We start from the raw sequence: 24,900 nt of genomic DNA, 5'->3' as shown, positions 1-24,900 counted from the left end.
TGCTCCCGTTGCAGCACGTCAGAGAGAGCTGACATTGACGGTTCTCAGAGAATAAATGTGAGAACAGAGCAGCAGTACTGGTGCAACCCCATGGTACTGCTGTCTGGAAAAAATATAAATCCAGGTGCTTGTGAATGCAAACTTTATAGTCAAAAGCGATAGAAGGTGCTGTAACATTAAAAGGTATTACATTTTCGTTTCTTGATTTTTCCATAAATTGAAATAAAAAAACTTCTTGGTTACTCTGATCAATGAAAGTCTCAGATCTTTTACAGATAGTGTTCAAATGGTTCACCATGAAAAAATGACTCCTGTGAGAAGGCAGGGTCAGAGCCACTTGGATTGTAAATTGGTGCTTTTCTGAAGACTACTTCAGTTTTTCTAACGTTCCTGAAATTACTGGCTATGGGATGATCTGTGACTCACTATAGAGGTCAGAGAGCTGGGGAAAAAACAATATACCAAAATCTATTTGTTTTCCATGTATGCACAGGAAGTCTAGGAAGAAGCATGCTAATGCTATAAATATTAGCAACTGTAGTATAAGTGAATATAAAGTCACTTAATTGACTTCTTGTTGAGCCAATTCGTTCACCCTAAACTTAGCTGCAGTTTATACTCAGAACACAGGTATTCTCAGACCACAGCTCATGATCTAAAAGTTTCTTGTGTACCAAAAATAAATATTCCTGTTAGGGGGAAAAAATACAGAGGATTTCTACTCTGTCATAATAATACAAACCTGAGATCCAAGACTTGACTTGCAACAACTCCCGGCTGGGTGGATTTTCCTTCAGGCACATCGTATAAGAACAGTTTGCAGTCACAGACAACTGCATAAGCCCTCTGCCACCCCTTCTTAACTCCTGTAGGCTTTGGGACCTGCGTATAAATAACTGATTGCTTATTAAATGTAAGCACATGTAGTAGACACAGAAAGCAGGGACATTCAGAAAAGCTTATACTTAGATCAACAGAATCAGAACACGTTCTACTAGCCCTTCAAAACAGAGTGAAAAATGTCAAGCAATCAAGCAATCATTTTTCCTCCCTTAAGTTCAACCATTCCCTGTTACAGTTTAATAAAAGTATTAGGTAGTATTAGGACAAACAATGTATGTTCCACAAATGCCAAAAGGTAGGACAGTTTACCTTTTTGTATTACGCTTACATCAACAACAACAGAAACTCTTCCTTAAAGCATGCTTTTTTCCCCTCCCCCCGGCTACTTATGAACATTAGTTAGCTACTGATCTACTAACCTTTAGCTCTTGTAGTAAAACCAACTGTTTCTCCCACATCTAAAGCAACGAAGGTTAAATAAGTTACGTCGCACACAAAGCCTTAAGGCTTTAGCACAATTTAGGAGATCTGTTTAAACATACTTAGAGGTTCCAAGCTGCATAGATATAAGCGAAGTTTAGTATTCTTCTCTTGTCCAAGAACGAAAGACTATTACCTTGACGTAACCTTTATAGGCGGTTCCTATTCCTCTTTGCACATCTACTCCAAGAGGCCTTTTGGCTTGCTCAGGGGGTATAGGGCAGACCTGAGGTGCGCTATCCTTGCAGGAAACATGGCATGCAAATGAACACACTAAGTACAAAAGAGAAAATCCACAGTGAAATGCATGTGTGAGTCAATCATAACAGGAGATTAATGTAGTCTACCCTTATGCTTAGCAAATTGATTAATCACACCGAAACGGGCAGCCAAATACTGCAATAGCCCACTATGCTAAAGGAGTGAACACACCTAGATATTGTATCAGAATTTTTAAAGTGCTTTTATTTTCTTTTTTAGGCCTATTACTTCCATAAAGGGCAGGAACTGAGTCCACATTCCAAGGCAACTTATGAAGGCATTTTCCAGAAGGAAAAGGAGTTGGTCAGCCTCACTGGTGTTAAGCAGCAACTAACCCAATCACAGAAGAGAAAAAGTATTAAAAAAGGAGAAATAAAAATTACAGGGCGGTGGTAGGAGACAAGATAAATATAGTAAGTGTTTAATTTGATCTAAGTATGCAAGAATATTGCAAAGACAAAGTAAAACTAAACTGCCCAAAAAAGTAGAAACGGTTAAACTATTAAACACGGGCAATAGACCTGAAAGCATAATAAAGCAGAAACCAGGGGACAAGGACTGAAATGCTGTGTGGTAAAAGGAGAGGGTGTGTGTATGTATATATATGTACACGCATACACATATGAGTTCAAATAAGGAGCAAACATCTATACTAATCGTTGCATCCTTTCCCGCCATTTACACCACTTTGTACTGCACCAGCAGGGGACAAAGGTCTCCTGGAGAGCACTTCACACAGAAGCACTATACTGAAGACTCCAAGTATATGCCACTTCACATAAGACAGACTACAAGAACTGCAGAACGAGTTAACATGTTATATTGAGGCATCTGACCCACAGTTTATGGGCCAGATCCTCCCACAGAGATTTTGCCTGGTTTGCCCCAGCCACCCTGTTTCTATCAGCAGGCCTGGGAAGGCAGCGGGAGAGCGGTGTGACGCTGTGATCTATCCTGTGCTTCCTCCTAACCATATGCTCGGAAGTGGGCATCTGGCAGACACCCTTTGTAAATCTAGTCCCGTAATTATGAAGGGTCAAAGGATTCCAGAAAGCCTGGAAACAGTCTGCTTCTGCTAAAGCCACAGACTGGGCTACAAACCTCCTCCTCACGATGCCCGAGGGAACAGCCAGGAGAGAGGGCAGCCCAGAGCAGGCTGCCTGGCTTGTTCTTTGAGCTACAGTCTGCCCGCAGGAGGACAGGGGTTACCCAAAAATCATGCACGCAAAGCACTATAGGTGCTGCCCAAGACCAGATAATAGATTCAGCTCTTTCAGGAGGCATCATAATTATTTGTGACTGGGCATATCAAGGCACACCGGTTGCAGAATAGGGAAAATCCACAGGATACAGCCAGTTCCACGGGTTTCTGGAAGTACAGCTGTGTTTTACTGTAGTCTCCAGCATTAAAAAAGAAGGAATTGGGAAAAGCAAGTGATTGGGAGTGGAACACAGCAAAGTTTTGTTCTACTGGAGCCATCTCTATTCTTATGTCAATGTAATTCTAGTTTTTTCTGTAGCTATCAGCTAGATATGGAGTAGAAGAGGCAAACTGGAAAACTAATGATGCAGAGTTTAATCAAAATACACAAGAAAAAAAACAGCGAAGTTGATAGCTACACTAAGGGAAAAAGAGAGTTTCAAACTTGCAGGAAGAGATGCAAAACAAGAGTTCAGAACTGTGAGCAAGAGGAGACAAAAGGCAGCCCCAGGGCAAGTGCTGGCAGAGAGACAGGTGCTCCCGGGGAAGAACCAATGCCGAATACCTGTCAGGGAAAAAGCCCTGAAGGGCAGGATGGGCCAATCTAAGTATGATGCTGAAGGTGTCAGTGCAGAGGGTGTCACCAGCAAAAACTAAGCTGGGCACAGAAATACAGTAAGGTTACTTATACTGCAGTGTCTTGAACAGATTTGTGGACTACTTACTGACTTCATGTGTCTAATCACGATACAGGTAAGTATTTTCAAATAAAAATTTCTCCGTATACTCAAACATGGAATTCAATAGTGACACATGCATAAGAGAAAGCATTTAAAATAAAGGTAACGGACAGCAGGGCAAGCTCCAGGCCAAAATACCTAGCAAATGGTCTCCCCAACATACAGGGTTTATGATCAGGATAGCACAAAATAGACAGACTCAAAGTCATGTTACCAGAGCATTCCCGTAGTCTTCGCCACTACAGAAACAGAAAACACTCCTGCTTTCCACCCCTGCCTCAACTCACTCTATAACGGCACTAATGATAGCAGAACTAATTAGTAATATGAAAGGGAACCATGAGGGCTTATATTAATTCTTTGACTTTGACAATGATGCAAAAGAAAGGAGAACCATTCAGTGGCAGCCACCCCTCTCTTTCATTCCCGCCCCAAAGAAATAGTTGCCTTAAAATACATTAGTGTTTTCGGATGATTTTTTCAGGGACTTGCTGAAAATATAAAAAGTTTAACTGACTCACCATCACAGGCATAACCTTGTCGAACTAATCCCACCATGAGAGAGGTGCAATGACTACACTGAGTAGGGCTTGTAAACGACTTGATATTGAGCTGGTGAGCTTTAGGCTGAAAGATATATTCAGGATAAAAAATAACTTTTCACTTTATGTACTTACGTAATGCTAGCATCTCCCTTCACCACCCTCCAGCATATCAGAGTGTACATTATGAAACCTGGTCTTCCTTTAAGTGCAGCTTGTAAAAGGTGCTTCAAGACTACAGCAACAGTTTTATTTCCAACTGCATAAGACACTCAGACCTAAACCTACAACCAACTATTTTTTGGCATTCCTTCTGACAAATCAAAACCTATCAACTTGCATTTGGAAACATGTGATTAAAAACACAGACCTAACAAACACACACATGACAAACCCAAACAGGACAAGAACAAACATGGAGGGCTAATTTATAAATTATAGTTTTTCCTTTGTCCTTTAGAATAAGGTTAGCACAGTCTCCCTACCTTTGGTACAGCTAGAGAAATGGACTGAATGGTGGGGGAAGGAGCAGCAGGCATCCTCTGAAGCCGAATTGGTTCCTGAATCACAAAAAACTGTAATTGAGCAAAATGAGGCTTCAAGAATTTGTTTCAAGATCGGGGTGGCAAAGCTTATTGTTTTCTGATTTTTTTTCTCTTTTGAAAATTATCAAAAATTTAATCATCATAAACATCGCCATTCTGATTTAACAGAAACAGATTGTGTTTTAAAGCACTCACAGGAAAGCCTGCACACTAACAAACAAGCAGCAATACAGAAAACATATGAAAATGAGGTACGTCAACATACACAGAGCCAGCAAAAAGGTTTCATTTGCAACTGTCCTCAAAGCAGGTGCGATTAACACTGACACACTGCAAATAAGCAACATGCAATCCTGCTTCTTCTAAATGAATGCTGCAATATGTATTTATCATGAGCAAGACGGAGAGACTTTCTAGTGAATTACTCTTTAGGGTAAAATAACAGCTCTCTTACTTCTTGTTGTTGCTCTGCAATTACAACTGAAGTAGATGGTGAAACTTCTGACTTGGGACCCTGCGTTTCCTGCTCGCTAATAGAACTGGTCTGCAAAAGTGACAGCAAACATGTTAGATCAGATACCACAGATATGATAAAGTGTTCTCACATCAGCAAAATGGAAACAAAACCCAATGCTGATTTCTATATGCAGCACACATACATCCAACAACTTTCCACTGTCTTCCCTCAGAACACACCCTGCCACCTGATGGAAAAGCTGTAAAGCTGGGCGTACTGAAATGCAAAACCTCATAGTAGGCAGCATAAATGGTGTAACAGTTGCCTTCTCTCAGCAAGGCTGTGTCTAATCTCTTGCATGCAGGTATGAAGTGATGTTTGAGAAGCTTGGCAATCATCCATAAAACAGCTTACTTCTCATGGTAGCTTACTACACTAGGATTCTTCTAGCACATAGCAGCCAGCAACTCTGCCACAAGAAAAATTCTTAAAGTAGTACTACAGTCTTTTAAAAAGTTGTTTGAAAATGGTTGGCTATTCTAGTACCACCTCTTCCATTAAAAGAATCACATCTACTTAATCACAGTGTCTCATATTTCACTAAAATTTAAGACTAGCATCCATTACAAGCCTTCTATTAATTTCACACTTACATTAGCAACTACTAATTGCTAGCACAAGGGGGAAGTATGCTACAGTTCCAGAGCTAAGGAAGCCGGGTGTGGAAGTAGGATGCTGTACTCTGAGGACATCATAAAAATCATGACTCACAAACATCAGATTAGACTTCACATCAATGATGTAATTAGCGCTAAAGGCAGAAAGTAATGAATCACTCACTTCCCACCCAGTTCAGACAGGAAGATGGCTCAAGTTCAGTTAGCTCACTAAATATGTTCAGATATTTGTTATTTTTCTTGTTATGAATTGATTGGTAGGGCTGGGCCATTTAAGATCAAATTGTACCATTATGTAATATGAACTATTTAAAAATGCTAAGTGTGATTCAGCTTTAGCCATATAGATAGTAAAAATATAAAATAGTAAGCCTGTAAAGAGGTATTAAAAGAAAACTAAACTAGCTCTATTTAGTGGATTAAGTTATAGAGAAGTTAAGGAAGCAAAATACCTAGTTTTAGAAGGCCATTCTTACTATGACAGGTCACAACAAAATAAGGAGACAAAACTACTAGCAAAAACTTACTTCTTCCCAAAAGGCTAGCAGAGAAGATGTAGACGAAGAAGAAACAGAATCCTTTGTTGTAACGGATATGAGGGATAAAAACGATCACTTATCACCCACAGGAAAACTTCAGATGGAATATTAGTAGGCTAGCTAAATAAAATATTTCATATGGCCAAATGATATTTATTCAAACTAAATTAACCTAGAGCAGATGACACAGACTATTGTTGCAAGTACACATGAAAAAAATTGTTAATGGAAGTCACTAAGTATAGTATCAGCAATTTTAATGCAATTCATCAGCAAATGTCACCTGCGTTTCCATAGCAACTATATATTTATTGCAGGATCTGTAGAATGGAATCTTGATTAGTTATGGGCTTGATATTCCATATGTTACTGTTTTGAGTATACCTGTTACTTTCAATGTTTTAAAATATCAAGGTCAGTAGATAAAAATTATTATTCAGATAGTAGCATATATCATGTTTGTCTCTCTTCCCTCCACCTCATCCATACAGCACATCTTGCTGCCTCAGCAAGAAAGGCAGCGTGAACATTTTGTGACTGGGAACAGCAGATACACAAAGTGTGTGTAAATAATCACAGCATGTCCATAGGCTTTCTTTTTAGCAACAGTGACAATTTAAAGGAGAAAAAAATATTAGAGAGAGTACACATTTCAGATAAAAAAATCTAACCAGACTGATAAGGTTTCAACCTTTAACTCAGCTCCATAAACATAACAGATTATTCCTTCCAGTTCCAGCTCTTGGTTTTACCACAAACTGTGTGTTTTGCAAAAAAAAAATCCCAGAAAACATCTTCACGGATCAAGAGTTCATGAAGTAAGGAAATGTGATTCAATGTTGCATTTAACAGCTACTTCCTCAGGGAATGCGGAAACCTTTTTAACTGCATCGCCCACTTGGAGCTCTGATTTGTATGATTAAGGATCAGAGGGTGTGTCACGATAAATTTATTATGCCAACATCTGTGGGTCCTCTGATTCTCCTTCCCAGTTCCTTCTACCCTAACCACTCCATTAAGATCTGGAGCCAACAATTTTACATATCTGCTTAAATGCTCCTTGAACTGTGTGAATACTTTTCCTTGTATTAATCAGCATCTTCCAACTGCAAAGCATTTAATCCTTTATTTGTAACAGGGTGTTCCAGCCTTTCCAAAAAATTGTGAATATGTATTATTCAGCCAAATGTTTGAGATTAATTATTCCCCATTCTAGCTTCTTTATTTATGTTAATGTGAACCCCTGGGAATTTTCTCAAAGGTGCCAGCTTCTCTACAAAATGCTAAGCAATCTGACATCTATTGGGACATCTAGTTATGTGTCACACTAATTTGGCTAATATGACAGATCCAAACATGTCATATATAGTGCCCAAGCATTAATTTTATGTAATAAAAATATAATTCAGCTATCACATTTTTATAGTTCTTTTATGTAATAACTCACTCTGAAAGTCAGATCACGTGCAAGAGGAGAGGTGTTGAAATATTCAAAAATAGAATCTTGAAAGTCTGGAAGTTTGAGACCTAAAACCCAAAGAAGAACAGGCTTAGCTAAAAGGCAACATTGCAGGTGGTGTTAGAACTCTGTTAAAACACAGTAAAGTTCATTACCTGAGTCTGTTCTGTATTTTTCTTCCAGCTTTTTCTTCAAACCTTCCATCTCTTCCAACAGTTCCCTATTTTTTGCTTCTGATTCCTTTAATTTACTAAAGCAACACAATATCATCAAAATGCAATCTGAAATATCTCAAAGGCAGGAATGCTGGTGCATAGAGTTGTTAATTTCTGGTCCTACATCTCAGAGTTCTGGAAAATGTTTTGGTTTGGGGCGGGGTTGTTTTTTTTTTTGGTTTTTTTTTTTTTTTTTTAAGACAGGTGGTGTTTTGTTTGAGAGAGATATATTTAAGGCTGATTGATTTTATTTCTTCCCTGAACAGGCACCTCACTACTTGACTAGATAGTGAAAACGGTACTTGAGACTCCTGCTATCACTGCCGGTATCTGCCAAACAAAATTATTCTGATAGTAGTTTGGGTTTTAATTCCCAGGAATATGTCTACTCTCCAGCCTAAGAAGAGGTATTGAATTTGCTCTTATGCTTTTTTTTCCCCTCAGGTGCCTGAGATACATAACTTATTACCAAGATATTCACAGCAGTGAAATGTTTACTTGAAGAAATTTTTACAGTTCTCATTTAACTACGTAAGAAATGTGTAGTCTGTAGAACGAGATATTTCTGGCAAAGTCCAATATGCCAGGCAAAAGGGGCCATTTTAAGAAAGTTACTATTCTAACCAGCAGTTTAGAGCAGTGCGTTAAACCCCAAACAGAACCAAAGCCCTTATTACCTTTCAAAAGATATGTTTGCATCTTTAACTTTTCGTAGCTCTTCTTGCACTAGTTGTTTGGCACGGATTTCTGCATCAAGGGCAGACTGTAATTCCAGCCTAGCTGACATATCCAACTTCTGACTGCGTCGCACTTTCCAAAGTGGATCCTGTTGCAGTAAGTTACCGAATATTAATATCAACTGTCTAAAGATATTTCTGTTCTTGTTCAAAGACATGAAATAGCTATCACACTGGTTCAGACAACGTTCTTTTAATTAGTTATGGACAGTATACCTCCTACATGGATATCAGTCAATAATCAGACTTTGTAACACAAAAATGAAGTAATGTGCAATTTTTATACTGGTTAAATGACTAACACAATATGCTTGAAACCAAAACGTTGGATCACTGAGCATGGAAGTCAAACTGAAAGAACCCATTGAACATGGCTAGTTTTCATTGTCCAATCTAGAAAAGAGTATAAAACTTGCACAGTGACATACTGGACATTCAAACGTGAGATAAATGTAAATACTTGATGTAAAACATACTAAACATACCAAGAGTGGCAAAAATATGAAAAAATGAAATGATCTGGGTCTTGAGATACCCAAGATACCAGTTTCCTAAACAATTTTTATGCTTGTTAAGCAGCATACACTACACATCTGCATACACCATGCAATTCTGCCCTATTACCCCCAAAAACTGATTTTCTGAGCTTTTCCAAGCATTTTTCACTGTGAACTACATTTCTGATATTCCCTGATGGATAGCTCTCTAGTCACACATGAACTTGCCAATAAGAGTCATGAAAATGAGAGGCATTTTATTATGTTGAGAAATAATTGCCTTAGATCAGGTTCTGCTGAAGATACAAACCCAGTTGTAATACAAAGAACAGACAGCGTTCTTTATTCTGGCAGTAGCTAAGAAGAAATGCCAACTGCATTTGAGCTGGTCTTTCTTCCTATTAAACCTCTCAATATTATAATCGTCTCTTGATGATGTAGGCAAATGTTAGCTCACAGGAAGTAATAACTTTCTCTTATTTTCTCCTATTCATAGGTTTGGCAGGGGTGAGTAACTTATCTGTATATACCAGCAGCAGATGGACTCTGCATGGCAGACTGTGCTGACTGGCATTGCTAGGGATGTGGGCTTCCATGCCTAGCTGCAAACAGCTCTCGCCTTCCTTATGCAGGTACTTAGTACCTGCCAAGGCAAGACAGTGTTTTCGTCTTTGAAACTGTACTCCTTCGTGAGGGCTCTTCTGTTTTGCAGATTTTTTGGAGAATTCATGTTACTACTATATGGGAAAATTATGGCATAAGATCTCATTTTTCTGTATGCAAATAAAGCTACATGCTCTCAGCGTGTCACTCGTTTGTAACGATACCAACCAGCTAATGCTTGTTCACAAACAAAAACTTTGTCATCTCACTGTAAAGGCAATTAAAGTTATTCACTTGCATATAACATGGTGAGGAATATTTCTGTACTCCCCTTTAATGGTTTAAGTTATTATTTCTTCTCTCCTCTGTACTGTTTAAAGCAGTTTGTGATGGCAGATATTAGTAAGAAACATTCCCCCCAACTATCAAATTCTGACCAGATGACTCAAAAGGATTTCACAAGGAACAGCTACAATCTATAAAGTCATTAGCAGAGCAAAAGATTTATTAGAAAAGAATTCTGATTACGAACAGATATAAGACAGCAGCTGAAATGAAGAAAGACATCCGCAAAACAGCCTGAATGCTTGCTATTTTCTTACCAGTGTTCGCGACCCCAGACTGGAACTTCTCAATGATTCTAGTTCTTCCGTCATCTTGGAAGCTAATGCTTGGAGATAGCCACGAGCATCCTTCTCATCACTTACCCTATTGTGCAATTACAAAAAACTGTTACTTAACTGTTTCATGGCTTATAGCACCAAATACTGTACCAACAAATAATAAGAGTGTCTGCACTGGATTTAGGGACATAGCAGAAATGGACGCAGCAGGGAAAACTCTCCCAGCAACAGAAAATGGAATATATCTTAGATTGCCTGCTTTAGATTTTTCTTTTCTCCGATTCTCTTGATTGTGGCAGTTGCTAGGGAAACTGAAGTTTCCCTTCCACCATCAGCAAGAGTTCTGCAGAGATTCACTGTTATTGTTTGGAACATGATCTGCATATTGCTGGTTTAATTTTTATAAGGGCTACCTTCAAGTCCTTCTTGTCTTGCATGCTGAAAATACTTGCACACAGCTTGCTAGAACAGCAAGTAACAGAGGGAAGAACTGATCTGTGAATTAAGTGCAAGTGCTTGTCTAGTACAGCTAGTGAGGTTCTATATGTTAACATGGGCCTTTTAAGTCATGACCATCTTCCTGAATGAATTTATCAAAATATTCCAGATTGGGTGATTTAATGATCACTTTAGAGACTGAAGCAAGTTGACGCCAAAACCCTCTCCTTTGTACTTAACAGCATCTGACAATTCCACTTGTCAGTACTATGCAGCAATACTAGAAAGCAGAAAAGAAACAGTTAACCAACACTCAGAAGTACCATGCTTTTGTTGATTCCAGACACAGAGAAGGGCCTAGCTACACATTAAAAAAAAAAAAAAAAAAAAAGCCAATCAATGTTTCAAAAGTTGAGAGCGGCCATCTGGATCTCTAAACAGCACATACCATTGAATAATTTCTGCAATCTGAGCTTCCCAGTGAGCAACAGACTCCTTCTTTGCTGCTAGGTCTTGGAGCTCATCTTCTAGCTGCCTGTTCTGTGCTGTTAATTTGTCCACAAAGGAGCAAAGCTGAAACGAGAGATTAATTTCACCCATGGCTTTTGTCAGTTTCAGACTTTTTACATATACATGTGTCTACACACCTATAGAATCTGAATAAACAAGACCACGCTGGGCTATCTGGAAGTTCTAATAAAGATCAAAGAACTGGAGGGGGTTCTTTTTTTGTGGAACTGGAGTCTAGCTCCTGAGCATGGACCAGCACATTGCCAGTTCACACAGAAAAATCCAAAACAAAGGAAAATGAAAGCGAGTGTAGAGGCCATCGAGAGCAATGAGGTTTAACTGTAAGCATTCGGGAAGGCAGGCAGTCTTTGTAAATGCTTCCCTCTCTGTGTGGCCTTCATGAAGAAATCAGAAGGTGGTGGTGCGCTCTGAGCTGTGGGAATCAATCCCACAAAGAGCAGTACTGAGATGTTAAAGTTACTATTTAGCCAGATCTCTGACATTTGTATGTAAAAAACTACATTTGTTTTATTCAGATATTCCCTGAGCATTTACAGATCTGTTCTGATCAATGAGTAGACTACTTCAACATCAGAAAGTAACAAAGAAAGAATTCTATTTTGCTTAAAAAATGTTTCCTGAAATAATTACCCTTTCATTTTCTGTTGTTAGCTTTTTGTTGTCTTCCAAGAGCATAGATCTTTCCCGCTCATATTTCTCTTTCATTGTTCCTACTGCTTCCTCCATTTCACTGTGCCTAAGGAGAAGGACAAGAAATGGAAACACTTATACTGTAACACTGCTGAACATGTAGACTGGGATACAATACACACAAAAAAGAAATCCATAGTTAATGAATCATGCCCAAAAGCTTACCTCTCTCGCTTTGTTTTATCTAATTTATCCTTTAATATCATGATCTCTTTCTGCAGTGCAAGCTGATGGCTCTCTGAATCGTGTACTTCCTTTTTCACATTTTTTACTTCCAAAACGTGTGATGCTTCTCGACGGACCAACTCCTCTTCATAGAATAAGATTTTCTTTTCCAGCTCAGACTTAATTTTGGAAAGCTCCTGCTGATGCTCTAGTGTGGCACCAGCTGCCCGGCCTCCCTGCTTCAGCTGCAGAAGAAGAGAAACCATCAGGAAGAGACTATGACCTTTATATTTTGAGAACGTTATTTGAACTTAGAATTGTCGAACTGGTGGTACTTTGGAAAAATTTTTATCTGGGCACTAAGTGACTTAAAAGTGGTTGCCTGTCTCTAAGCATTAAGGCCCATAAGTGACTGCACTGATTCCCTGACTCTAATAAGGGGTTCAAATGGGTTGCAGAGATAACAAATTTGGATCACACTGGTTTAGTATCTTCTTAGAATTCATACACTGGACATTTTTAAGACACAAATGTTCAATGAGATATTAAAGTACTTCAAGCAAAAAAACAACCCCAAATAAATCTCAACACGTTAGGTCAGGTTTCTAGTAATGCTGTAGTTTTTAAGTCTCTGACAGGTATCAACAGTTGAGTAAGTATTGCAGCTCCTGTGTCATGAGTAAAAATTTGTCAAAAACCATGTAACCTTTAGAGCTTCCAGTTCATTTTCCAGTTGCTTGGAGAAGACCTCACTGTGCTCACGAAGTTTGCGTTCTTTTGATGCTTCTGCTACAACTTCTTCAAGTTGAGCTTCCATCTGCAACAAGAGTAATTTTAAGTCATTTCAACACAACATAGTGCTATGTGTATCATTCATTTCCTTTCCTCCACAGGGATGAGCAGCAAGTTTTTCCTTATGTCTATTTTACATTACACTACTGTAACAATCATCTCAGAATGCCACAACAATTGTTTTGTCTTCATTGATCCAGATGTCCATCTGTCTCACACAGTAGATGCGGGAGAAAGACGGACTTCACAACTCTATGAGAGTTATACTCCGAAGCCGTTTATTGTCTTGTCTGACTCCAATATATATCATAATTTTTGTTTAGTCACTGCGCACAGACTCACGATTGGTTACAGCTTGTTACACACATTATTGCAGTTGGCTATATACAAAATGTCACACGCTGTCCACGCGCCTCTCACACAGTCAGGATTCGCCGCCTGCAGGTGTCCACGCGCTCCTTTGCTTCCTCTTAGTTGTTTACTACAGCTCCTTCTCCTCAAGGCTGAGCCCTGCAGGTGTCCAGCTGTTTACCATCTTCTCAATGCCACAGCTCCTTCTCCTCAAGGCTGAGCCGTGCAGATGTCCCAACAAGTAGAACTATTACTATATGACTTTTTGTACTGATATGAATTACACCAAGTATGCGCAGGGATAACTGCACAGCTCCTATTAATGCTAAGAGAAGGAAACGGCACCAGGAAGTCACTGCAGTTGTGAAAGAAGAAAGTCCCCCACATTTATGGGTCAGCTCCGTGCCTCAGCATCTACCAAGGCAGCTTAAAAATCCCAAGCTTTGAGCCAAATTATTGCGAAGTACTTCAAATAGGAACACTGAACACTTTTACGTTGCAATTATAGAACAAAATAAGCTTGATCATCCATTTACTGACTTCACAAAGCTTATCAGAAAGACAATTTAGTGGCAACTAAGGCAACCGTTGCAATTCAAGCACTACTGGCACAGTTTTAAAACCTGACAGGAGGAGTAAGATTTGATTTTCTGCATTCAAATTCAACTAGCAAAGTTGTTTTTAAAAGCATTGTATTTAGAATTAGGGGCCAAATTAATGAACTTACAGACTATGTTCTGAATAGAAGATTGATACAGCTGTTAGGAAAGGGAGAACAGAGAAATTTGTAAGAACAAAGACTGGAGATTATAAAGCCCTGCATGGAAATATTCAACTGAATAAGCAACAACACTTGAATGCCTGCTGCACTCTGCTCCAGAGATGAGGTGCCACAGCCATACACATCAAATACGGTGCCACAGACACCTTTGCCTTTCCCTGTTAACTACCACTTGTTTTCATGGATAGAAGTCTGAGAAACTTCATCTCTTACTACATTTTCATAGACTGCCCTTCAATTTACTAAGTTACTAAAGTTTTCTAACAATGTTTATAAAGCTCTTAAATTTCTCTTCCACACTTCACCCAGAGAATACATAAAATTTGATGATTTTTCAGTAATGAAAATACTCCAGGTTAACCACAATAGCTGTTTCTTATGCCCTCTTCTGGCTATCCACTTCATCTTATGTAAAACTATAAATTACCTAGAATACTAATTGGAAATTAACTTTCTTAAAGATATTACAAACATTCTCCACAACGACTAACTACAGAGGAAGGAAAACCACCTATTTAGCCTCATCACTATTCCTCCCTCCAGCTGAACAGAAAAATAGAGATGGAAAAAAAAACTAGTAGTCAGAATGCTCCAACCTTAAAGGACATGAAGACATGAAGCCTTCTAGGTTTCAAGCTGACTTAAGAGTCAGAGTCTACAAGAATCAAAACACAAGAACTAAGAAGCTGGGCATATAGCAAGAATAGTTTCCTCCACATTAACATCAACCTGAGTACAAACAAAAAAGAAGACCGGGTTCATTTCCTGACACATCAGTAAAACCTTTAGAAACAAAATCAAGATCTATTTTGTAATCTGGAGCAAAGTTATACAAAAGAGTTACCAGGGTAATTCCTTGCAGACAAAGTAAATTATTGTTAACAGTCCTGATTTTTCAATACAGTCACATATGAGATATTGGATAAGCAGCAGCTGAAACATGTTATTGTTAGTTATTTTATCAAGCTACCTCTTTTCTGATTTTCTCCGATTTACGGATGTCCTGTTGCATAGCATCAATTTTCTGCATGCTCACTTCCACCTCTTCCTCTTTGTCACGAAGCTGCCGGGCCAGCTTTTGCTTTTGGGACCGCAAGTCTCCCATCCTTTCACTGAGCTCGGAGAACTCCTGCACAGCTAGCTTTCTTTGCTGGTGGGCATCCCTCAATTCTTTGGATTGTGTCTTTAATCTCTCTGAGGCTTCTACCAGTTGCTGGTTTAAATAAAAAATATAACAACAAAAAAAGTCATTTGAACTCCATACATTCTTTGCAAGAAGAAAGGAAGTAGACCTACATAAGTTCAACCACCTCACGTAACTTCTATTTATTATTTCTAATACTTAATTTTCACCTTTTTTTTTCCTGGCTAAGCAGCTGCAGTAACATACCAAGACAGCAGTTACTCTGCTTCTAGTATGGCAGCTGCAAGAGTACCTTTGCTGTTCCAAAATTCTTACAAATCTGACTACACAAGGCCATCTCACTTCCAAATAACTTAATTTCAGATTACCACCATGTACTTGCACAATAGCAATCATTTTTAAAAGGTATGTTTTAGCAGACAGCACATTCAGGGGAGTGATCAAATACATTGTACCAGCACTGAGATGCTGCAGCAAATCTTGTGAAATTCTTCAAACATACCTTAGAACAAACTGTGACGCTCTAATACTTTAATTGAAAGTATAAAAGCTGTTTCTTTTACAGCAAGTAGTTAACAAAAATTAACAAGATTAAAATACAAATTGGGTGTTCTACATAAAATCATTTGAGAGTCGGGAAAAAAAAATAAGAAAAAGAGCAGAACTAGACAACAGAATAAATGTATACTGGCGAAGGACATCTAAAAATTTCTGTCTTCAGTAGGGGTATTTCAGGAGCATTCATTAACTTCCCAAAAGGCATGTGTTCAGGAGGAGCGTATGTGCCTTCTCTACTACTCATACACTCTGGTGAATAACCCTTACCAGTGATTGACAGACAGAAGAGAGGCTGTTAAATTCTAGTGAACAAAACCCCAGTGATTCTGGCCCATGGATAACTTTTGGGTTCATCTAAATGATGTGTGAACAATATGACCGCTAGACTTTCCAAAACTAGCTATTTAATTACCGATAGCTTTTTTTGGTATCATTGAAACTGGTATGTAGTATATGCGAAGCCCCTATTTACTTTACTGTAAAATATTTTGCTGACAAGCTAAGATACCGTTACATATTAGGAAGCAAAGGTGTAATTTACACAACAGTAAACAAACTCAGCAATTCCATAAAAGTAATCCTCAGCCTTAAGCAGTAATTAACCTGTTGGCATTACAAAGAGAAAGTAGGCTCAAGCTTGAGTAGTGACTTAGCTCTATTAACTCTTTTTTTATATATATATATATATGCATGCTTTTTGGTATCTATAGGACTGATGACTAGCCATAGTTCTGAGTATAACTCCTGTGTATATTGAAATATTTGAGAATAATCAGATAGTTAAGCTAAAACCATTCTTTAGGTGTTTGTTCCATCTAGCAGAACACATGTGAAATTTGTAAGATGCCTATCAACTTCCAAAAAAGAAAGTGTGCCACTTTGGAAAACTACTGTTATTACTAATGAAATTCATGGGTTCACTAACATCTCAGTATAGTTTTAAAAAGCAGCACCTTAAACACTAAAACGGCAATCACAACAAAACTGTTCTAGAACTGCTTTATGTGACCATTTTAAAAAGGTATTTATCTTTGAATCAATACCTTATGCAGGTCCTCCTTTTCTTGCCGCAGTACTCTGCACTGTTTTTCTAGTCCTTTCAACTTGTGTATAGAGTCTTCATGTTCTTGTCGAAATGCCACTGCATCTGCAAGCTGTGCTTCCAATTTACTTATATCTGTAGATTAATACATATTAAAGGTAGCTGGTCACAAATTTACACCAATAAAGCAAGTGACATTACTGAAGCAAACTGGTATCACTTTGCTTGGAAGATCAACTTCTTCACCATTCTCACCATTTTGGATAGTTTAAGGTAACTTTGGGGCATTGACAGCTCCAAATAATTTTAGCTTTCTCAGCCTATTAAAGAAATCCTCCTAAAGACTGTGATCTGTTAAAGTGAAAAAGCCTTAGTACAGAGCTTTGTTTTGTTTTTGAGGAATGCAACTTCTATCCCTTGAAAACACTGAAATAAACTTGAGTTTTTGGAACTCCAGTCTCAGTAATCTGTCTCCTAAATAGCTTTCATTATATGACAAGCAAGGCTACAGTCATTAGAGCGTTCAGCAAGACAGGAAAGGACTATTTATTTCCTAAAGTAGATAAGAACTCACAATATGGGAAGGAAATACTACCCTGCACAAGGCAGGCTGGAGACCTGAATGCCCGTATTTCTGGCAGTGTGTTCTCCCAGCAGTTCTCCCTTTACTCTCAAAGAAAATTAAACAAATTTGATTTGAAATTATCACCTTTAAGTACAACAGGCTAACCACCTTCATATATTTCTGCTCAGTCTTAAAGCCGGTAAGAAAATGAACTGCTCTTTTCCATTTGTTTTTAATTACTACTACCTTTAAACAAGTAAGTAAGAAATTGCATAGGGAATAACTGTCTCACTCAAGTTCCACTGACGTCTGTGGCAGAACAGGAAATTGGACCAATGTATTCAGGGATCCCAAGCACTGCTGTAATGATTAAAGTATTATTCCTTTTCTCATTTCAGCACAAATGCCTTCCCACTCTATACAACTAACCAATACTACTTATTTTTAAACCAGACCATACTGGTAGTTCTTATATTTAACAGGACACCACTGGATGAAGTGCTGGATAAACCTGAACCATTTGCAGAAGTAGCACCTTAATCTAACTATTCTGACTCAAACCTAATTCCAGAATACACAATAATAGCTTTTTTTGAAAGGATAATCTACTTAGGAGAGCTGAGCTGATTTTTACAATGCATGCACTTGCAAAGGGGGTATATTGCCAAATGGCGGGGGGGGGGGGTGGAAGTCAGCATCAGCAGCACAGCATCTGAACTCACGCTATGCTACAGGTCCCTATAAACCTCTCAGCCACATCATTAGGATTCAAAACTACCATTTTGTTTACCACTGATTCCCACTTAAAAATTAGATGCTAACAGGAGGCTTGTATGGATAAACTAATAGCATTGTCAAGCAACAGATTTTCAGTGATACGGATGAGTCAGTCTTCTCTCAGGACAGATGCCAGTATTTGTTTTTCTGCAATGCTCAGTGCTTCCCAATTAATGCATCACCAGACAGAAACACAAAGACAGCAGGAGCTCAGAAATATTTAAACATGAACGATTATTACACATCCTCCCACCTATCCCCTTATGTTACTAAAGAGCAACTAGTCTTCTCTCCTCACTGCCTTACACCCACCTCCCCTAAAACCCCTCCAAAACAATACTCACCTCCACACCCCCCCGCAAAGGAGGATTAAGAGAACAGGATCTCTTGAGACTTCTAAAGACATCAGAAAAAATATTTATCTGAACTCATCTAGACAATTAATTGTACACTAGACTCCCCATGCTAGTATATGCTACCAGGCTGAGCAAGTGGCAGAAAAAGTTCAGTGGAAAAACTGAAATGCCTCTTAATATTGAATGAGACTTTAGAAAAAACTCTTTTTTTTTTTAGCACCTCAAGAACATTAATTCTATTTATTGCAAAAAACACGGTACATATTTTTCTACTTCCAGTAACATTAAATTACATTACTATAATTACCATGACAGAGGCATACCTGTTAATTTGTTCTTCAACCGTTCAATTTCTTCATTTAATTTTTTTATTTCCTTGTCACGGCTTGTATTTACACACATTGGACCCTGGAGGTTCTGCACTGTTTGTGTAGATTCTTAACATCAGAAAAGGAAGAAAAAGGTTTTCAATAAAATACATTCCAATTCCTCCTAATGAGCAGAACTAAGAATACAAACAAATATAATCCACTAACCTTGCAGTTTTCTGTTCAAATCCTGCTTTTCTTGCTCTAATTTGCGTATTTTCTTTTCATAGCCTTCTATTTGTGAAGTGTTCTTTAAGTCACGCTGTACATCCATGTCTTTGGTTACAGTGTCAGACTGCATTGCACTCTTTAAAGTGCCTCTATCAGATAAAGAGCTGAAAACAAATACAAAAGTTAGAACGTTTTAATAAACACTCACAGCAGTCTATAACAGTGACATGCTGGGATTCCACCAAATACGCACCTTAAATTTACCAGAACAATTAGTGCAGTAATCATTACTGTTGAGACAACTGTCAGGGTACATAAAGTTATTATTCCCTAGCTACTGTGTATACTGCTGTAGAATTAAGACACCTGCATTCAGGACTTCCAATGATATGGATGTATATTCACTTTTCAAACCGCCTATGTGATTGAAAATGTTAACTCTCTTACGCCAAAGGTTTCTACTACCTGACAGTGAAGTAAGGTAAGTGTACCTACATTGAGAGAGCTGAGAAACAAATCCAAAAGCTGAAAGTGTGACAAAGATGGATTTAAGTTAAGCCACATGATCGCACTCTTCATGAAAAGGATGAGATGCGTGTACTGGGTTCTTTCTGAAATAGTATTGCATGGGGTAACAAACCCCAGCAAAGGGACTAACAGAGTAATAAACAGGGCAGAATAACCTTAAGATCAGAGACAAGTGTATGTTTGAGGGATCCCTGAAGTCAGATGGAGGCCATTTCAAAGATGTGCAAAGTCCACATCCACTTCGTCCATGCTCAGAACCACCTATGTTAGTCTGCCAGCAGGACTTTGGAGCAAGGAGCTAATACTGAACTGTTCCTGGCAGACATGCAACGGGGACAAGACTTGCTCCCAGCCTCTCTATGCTCAAACAGCAAGTTTATACTCAATTGCAAGTGACACATCTAGTCCCTTAACTTTCATTCATTTCAGATAGATAAAATATTAAATACAAAAGCATCTAATCTTGGCAAGCATGATCGAAATATGTTCAGACACTTGGGCAGGGGGGAAAGGGGGATAAAAGTTTATCCACAGGTACAGCTACGTACATCAACCTTTCTACGTGTTTATAAAAATGAGTATTTCCTAGTATTAGCTGCATTTGAGAAACACATTTAATGAATACCATATCCTTTGCTTACCTATCAGTTGTGTATGTAAACCCAACGAATGGTAAATGCAATCCAGAAAAGCCTGTATGAGAACTTGGTGGCACCACTTCCTGCATAAAAACAACATGCATGAAAATCCAAAAGAGAACCCACATGGAGCTCAAGGCATTTGATTTAGCCTCAACGATTAAAGAGAGACAGCTAATGGAAAGACTTTTCTTAGCACATACCAATTCACAATTGGCAATCATGCTTCATTGTATAGCCTTCCACTGCCTCTGGACAAACTTTATTTTGGATTGGGTCAGTTAACATAATGACCTGAATTTAGGAGTCTCTTGAACTGGCACTTGAAAGGGCAGCATTTCAACAAGTTCAAAGCACAATGCAACCATTAAAAGAAAACATGAAATTTCAAGTTCCTAATTACAACCAACCTGGCACCAAAATGCATGCTGTTAGTTTTAGCATGCTAGTTATTGTTAGATATGTAATAAGAAAACATGCCAAAAGCTCTTCATTTCTTGGAATACAAGCTGATGAACAAATTACCACAAAAGCCCTCTGCTCCTCCTGACAGGAGTTTGTCAACTGCTACACAGCAGAAATGGAGGAGGGCAACACCAGCGTCCTCACTCCAAAAAACAACCTCCTGCTTCTTACGTGAGTGGAGAACTAGCAGCCTGAGATCTCTCACCTGGACAGATGTGATTGCAAGCTGCATGAAGAATGTGTGTGTATTTCTGAAGACAGATTTTTTTTTCCACCTTTGAAAAGGAATAAATCCAAATACAAGCTCCTTGTAAAGGTAAACCCAAAGGGAAACTATAATTTTGGGGTTTTTTTCCCCACCAAAATACGTTTTAATTTTGACTGTCCATGTTATTTAATGCCAAAATATGAAAAATAAGGAATTCCCATTGCCAAAATGCATTAGTTCAGATAAAAATGGCAACAGTTTAATGAGGTTTCATTCCTCTGGAATTTCTCAGAGCAGCTCTACGTGATCAGCTTTGATCATTCATGTTATTACGACTGCAATAAGAACACCACATACGAACTATGGTAAGACTGCACCACAGTGCATATCCATAAGAAAGTATAACTAAATCTGCTAGACTCAGGAATTTTTTTCATGACTTTTTGGAATTTAAACACAACAAACCTTATTTCATTAGCACAGCTTATTAATGAATACTTACTCCTTTTACTAAAACTAAACAAAAAACCCCATTTATTCTGAAATAAGTTCTCACTACTACGTTATAGTGCAGCAAGGTTGTATACTTGCACTAGTAATACTTAAAAAAAAGACTCACTGGATTTCTTAATACATCATCATCTACATCAAAGTTTGAGGTGTCAGAAGGACTGCTAACATCTGGAATATAAGGTGCTTCTAGGTTTCGGATGTTATCCCAATTAAGTCCTTCAAAAAACGCATGAGACTTAAAATCCTCTATTCCATTCTGTCCCAGTCTACGCTCCCTACTGCAGATAAGTCGCTGAATAAGATCTTTTGCTTCTTCAGATACATCTGTAACGTGTGATGGAAACTGAAATCGTTCCTAGAAAATAAAATGAGAAATTTTTAGAGAAGGAATCCATTCCATAACTTTCAACAGTAGTTTCAAAAAGCATGTGCTAAATTACACCAGTGAAACTGGAAATGAATAATCAAACATTGTTCTAGTTCCAGTAAGCAGCGGCAGAGCACAATGCAATATGTTTAGTGATACACTTTTTGTCTTAAAATGGATTTTGAGGACAAGGAATCATTTCTCAATTTCTTTAAGACAGATCTGTTTGAAACTAACTGCGATTAGAGTAACTCTTTTAGGAAAAGCAAACTTGTTGTTTTCTAACAGGAATTTTGACACACTACAATATATTAAACATCATACAATAAAGGAAGACCCTCACCGGTATTCTTAGTCCCAGATCCATCAACTTTCTAAAGATGTACTCCTTGAGATTTTATTAATTTCAACTCTTAAAAATCCATGATGCTAGTCAATTTTCCACAAAACATTGTTATATTTAAGGATGCATTTTTCTAATTTATAGATTAAATACCTGTTTTTCTTACCAAAATATAATTTAGCAAAGATTTATATTATCATAAACAAGCAGAAGATCTAAAAATGTACTTAACACTAACATCTGAAATTACTCTAGATAAAAATCAGAAACTTTTTTTCTGTATTTTACCTTGCTACTACTTCTACTGCATAGTCAAGAAGGGTTTTATGGTTTGTTTTTTTCTATAAAGGACAATAGCATATTTATCTTTTTATAATACTATTTTCCAATTTAAAATGAGATCATTAGGGACCAAACCAGCATAATTCAAATTAAATGTTAAAACTTCAATTGAAAAACATAAAATCATAATGACTGTGTGTCCAAATGAGATTAAAATACTAAGTCTGCTGGCCAACAACTTCAAACTTCCTGGCAAGTAATTTAAGAGCCAGGCAGCCAGAATTTACCCTGGTTACATTTGCAGCCAGTTAGTTCATTGAAGAAATTAAAGCAAGAGACAGATTCACATTCATCACAGCAAGGGTGCCAGCTCTAGCAGGGATTTCATGTCTTATCCATCACTTCTTCACTGGGAGAGCATAGTATTGTAAACAGCAGGAAACTGCACTCATTACAGCGATACACCCTACACAACAGCTTCTGGCTACCGAGGATGAGTATGCACATAAACACATCCTCCTAATACAGCTCTTGAAGGGACACCATGACCTGGTTTATTCTTATTCTCTAATGTTCAAAATGCACCCAGAAGTTCTAACTCTTCTCTACCACTTTGACCCTGGACAAACCCCCTAACCTCATCATCTTCATGCAGCTCAAGTTCATATTTTCCTAGCACTTCTACTCTGGGCTACTTCCCCCAACCTCATGTTCTTCATGCAGCTCATGTCTACACCGGTTGACTTGCCTGTTCCCTTTTTTGCACTGTTATCAGTGTGACAGAAACTGTGCACAGCTGTGTAAATAATGGATGACTTCATTTCTGCTGCACAGTCCAGAGGAAACTTTCAATGGGCCTAACATGATAGTTGGTTTTCGTTTCAATTTTCATGACTGCTTAGATTTTCCAACAAGAACATCAGCATTTACTAAAAAATTTCAATTTGACAAAGAATTCAATTTCTGCAGTTCAGAGAAGCAAACATTCCTAAAACCTGAAGCAACAAACCTACACGATATGATTCTTAAACATCATGAAAAATCAAAGAACTACTATCACTTCAGTATCTTTAAGTGATAAGTTTCTCTGTAAACATTAGCAACTCAGTGAATACATAGAGATTTAATATAGCTCTTACTTCATGATTCATAATCTTCCCATAGGTTTCCACTAATGACTCTGCATAAAAGGGTGTTTCACCATACAGCATTTCATACATGCAGACACCCAATGACCACCAGTCACATTCAGGCCCATACTTTCCCATTCCATCTTCCATTGCTTGCAGTATCTCAGGAGAGATGTAGTCAGGTGTACCCACTGCTACTGATGACTGTACCTTAAAAATAAGATGAATATAATTCTCATATGTTTTCAGGTTCTCTCAGCAACTTTCTTACTCATACACTGGTATTTCTGACAAAAAGAGGCACCAGGACATGATTTTGGAAAAAGAAGAGGTTTAGAAAATCACAGCAATAAAATAAAGAAAATATTAAGAAAATAACAAAGACTGAAAAGATTAAGTTCCAGTCCACTTCACAAAATCAGTTGATATGTTTTATTCTGAATGCAATAGAAACCCAAAATAACCCCAGCTATTGGGAAAGCAGAAAGACAAGAGCACAATATTGCCTCTTGTTTTGCCTTTGTGCCTGTTTATACTTTAAAATTGCAATTGGCTGACAGAAGTTGAAATGAAAAATGAATAAGCAAAGAGTTCAAGAATTATGCCCAAGTTTTACACTTTCATTTGAAGTTCATAAAACAAGGTCTCAGGGCAAGTAGTTCCCTATTTTTATTATGTCATAAACTGGTTTAATGCTTATTGCATAATGTGCAACTGGATGCAATACAGGTATAAGGGGGGAACTGCCCTGTGCCCAAGTAGTGAGGAAGCCCTCACCATCAGGGCAGGGACAGAGCAACTCTCATCTCTAGGAGTATGTTCTCAGGTTTCACATAGAGTTATAAAGCCTCCTTCCAATTCATTCTGCATTTTAATATGGTACATCTTTGACCGGCATTTTATGACAACAGAACATCACCAAGACCTGAGTTTGTGCCAAAAATCGGTGAACGATGTTACATGCTGTAATTTGGCAGGACTGGCACCTCTGGAAGCACCCTACTCTAGGCAAAATAAACAAAAAACCTCACGAGTGATTTAGCTTTTAGGGGTGTATCCAGTCTGGTGCACAAGATGGCCAATTACCATAATGTTGCTGTTCTTTTTGTAAAAGGCATAAGAAGTAAACTGCTTATTTATTATCTCCTCATTTTGGACAACTTATACTTCAAGTCTGTCATGACCTCTAGGTGCCTGGTCACCTATGATTCCAGAACATAAATAACATCCAACTTCTATCTTTTAACACAGCGTCTTTGGATAGTTCATAAAAATCTC

At 38.1% G+C, this 24,900-nt stretch overlaps 1 protein-coding gene across 1 annotated transcript in view; it reads right to left on the bottom strand.

Moving 5' to 3' along the window:
* The window catches only part of CDC42BPB (CDC42 binding protein kinase beta), a gene marked incomplete at its 5' end in the record, with an annotated part of 92,952 nt that overhangs the window by 16,579 nt on the left and 51,473 nt on the right, over window positions 1–24,900 (bottom strand). The window contains 19 exons of the mRNA XM_082000973.1: window positions 743–882; window positions 1,460–1,596; window positions 4,047–4,152; window positions 5,067–5,156; window positions 7,733–7,812; window positions 7,900–7,994; window positions 8,637–8,785; window positions 10,399–10,504; window positions 11,306–11,430; window positions 12,019–12,124; window positions 12,244–12,488; window positions 12,950–13,060; window positions 15,138–15,380; window positions 16,913–17,046; window positions 18,933–19,046; window positions 19,146–19,312; window positions 20,318–20,397; window positions 21,607–21,855; window positions 23,632–23,832. Of these exons, the coding sequence (XP_081857099.1) occupies window positions 743–882; window positions 1,460–1,596; window positions 4,047–4,152; window positions 5,067–5,156; window positions 7,733–7,812; window positions 7,900–7,994; window positions 8,637–8,785; window positions 10,399–10,504; window positions 11,306–11,430; window positions 12,019–12,124; window positions 12,244–12,488; window positions 12,950–13,060; window positions 15,138–15,380; window positions 16,913–17,046; window positions 18,933–19,046; window positions 19,146–19,312; window positions 20,318–20,397; window positions 21,607–21,855; window positions 23,632–23,832 (2,678 nt within the window). The remainder of the gene's footprint in view (window positions 1–742; window positions 883–1,459; window positions 1,597–4,046; window positions 4,153–5,066; window positions 5,157–7,732; window positions 7,813–7,899; window positions 7,995–8,636; window positions 8,786–10,398; window positions 10,505–11,305; window positions 11,431–12,018; window positions 12,125–12,243; window positions 12,489–12,949; window positions 13,061–15,137; window positions 15,381–16,912; window positions 17,047–18,932; window positions 19,047–19,145; window positions 19,313–20,317; window positions 20,398–21,606; window positions 21,856–23,631; window positions 23,833–24,900) is intronic.

This window comes from Phaethon aethereus (assembly GCF_964289735.1).
Source record: "Phaethon aethereus genome assembly, chromosome: 5".
NCBI classification, from domain to species: Eukaryota; Metazoa; Chordata; class Aves; order Phaethontiformes; family Phaethontidae; genus Phaethon; species Phaethon aethereus.
This window is presented reverse-complemented; position numbering and strand designations above follow the sequence as displayed.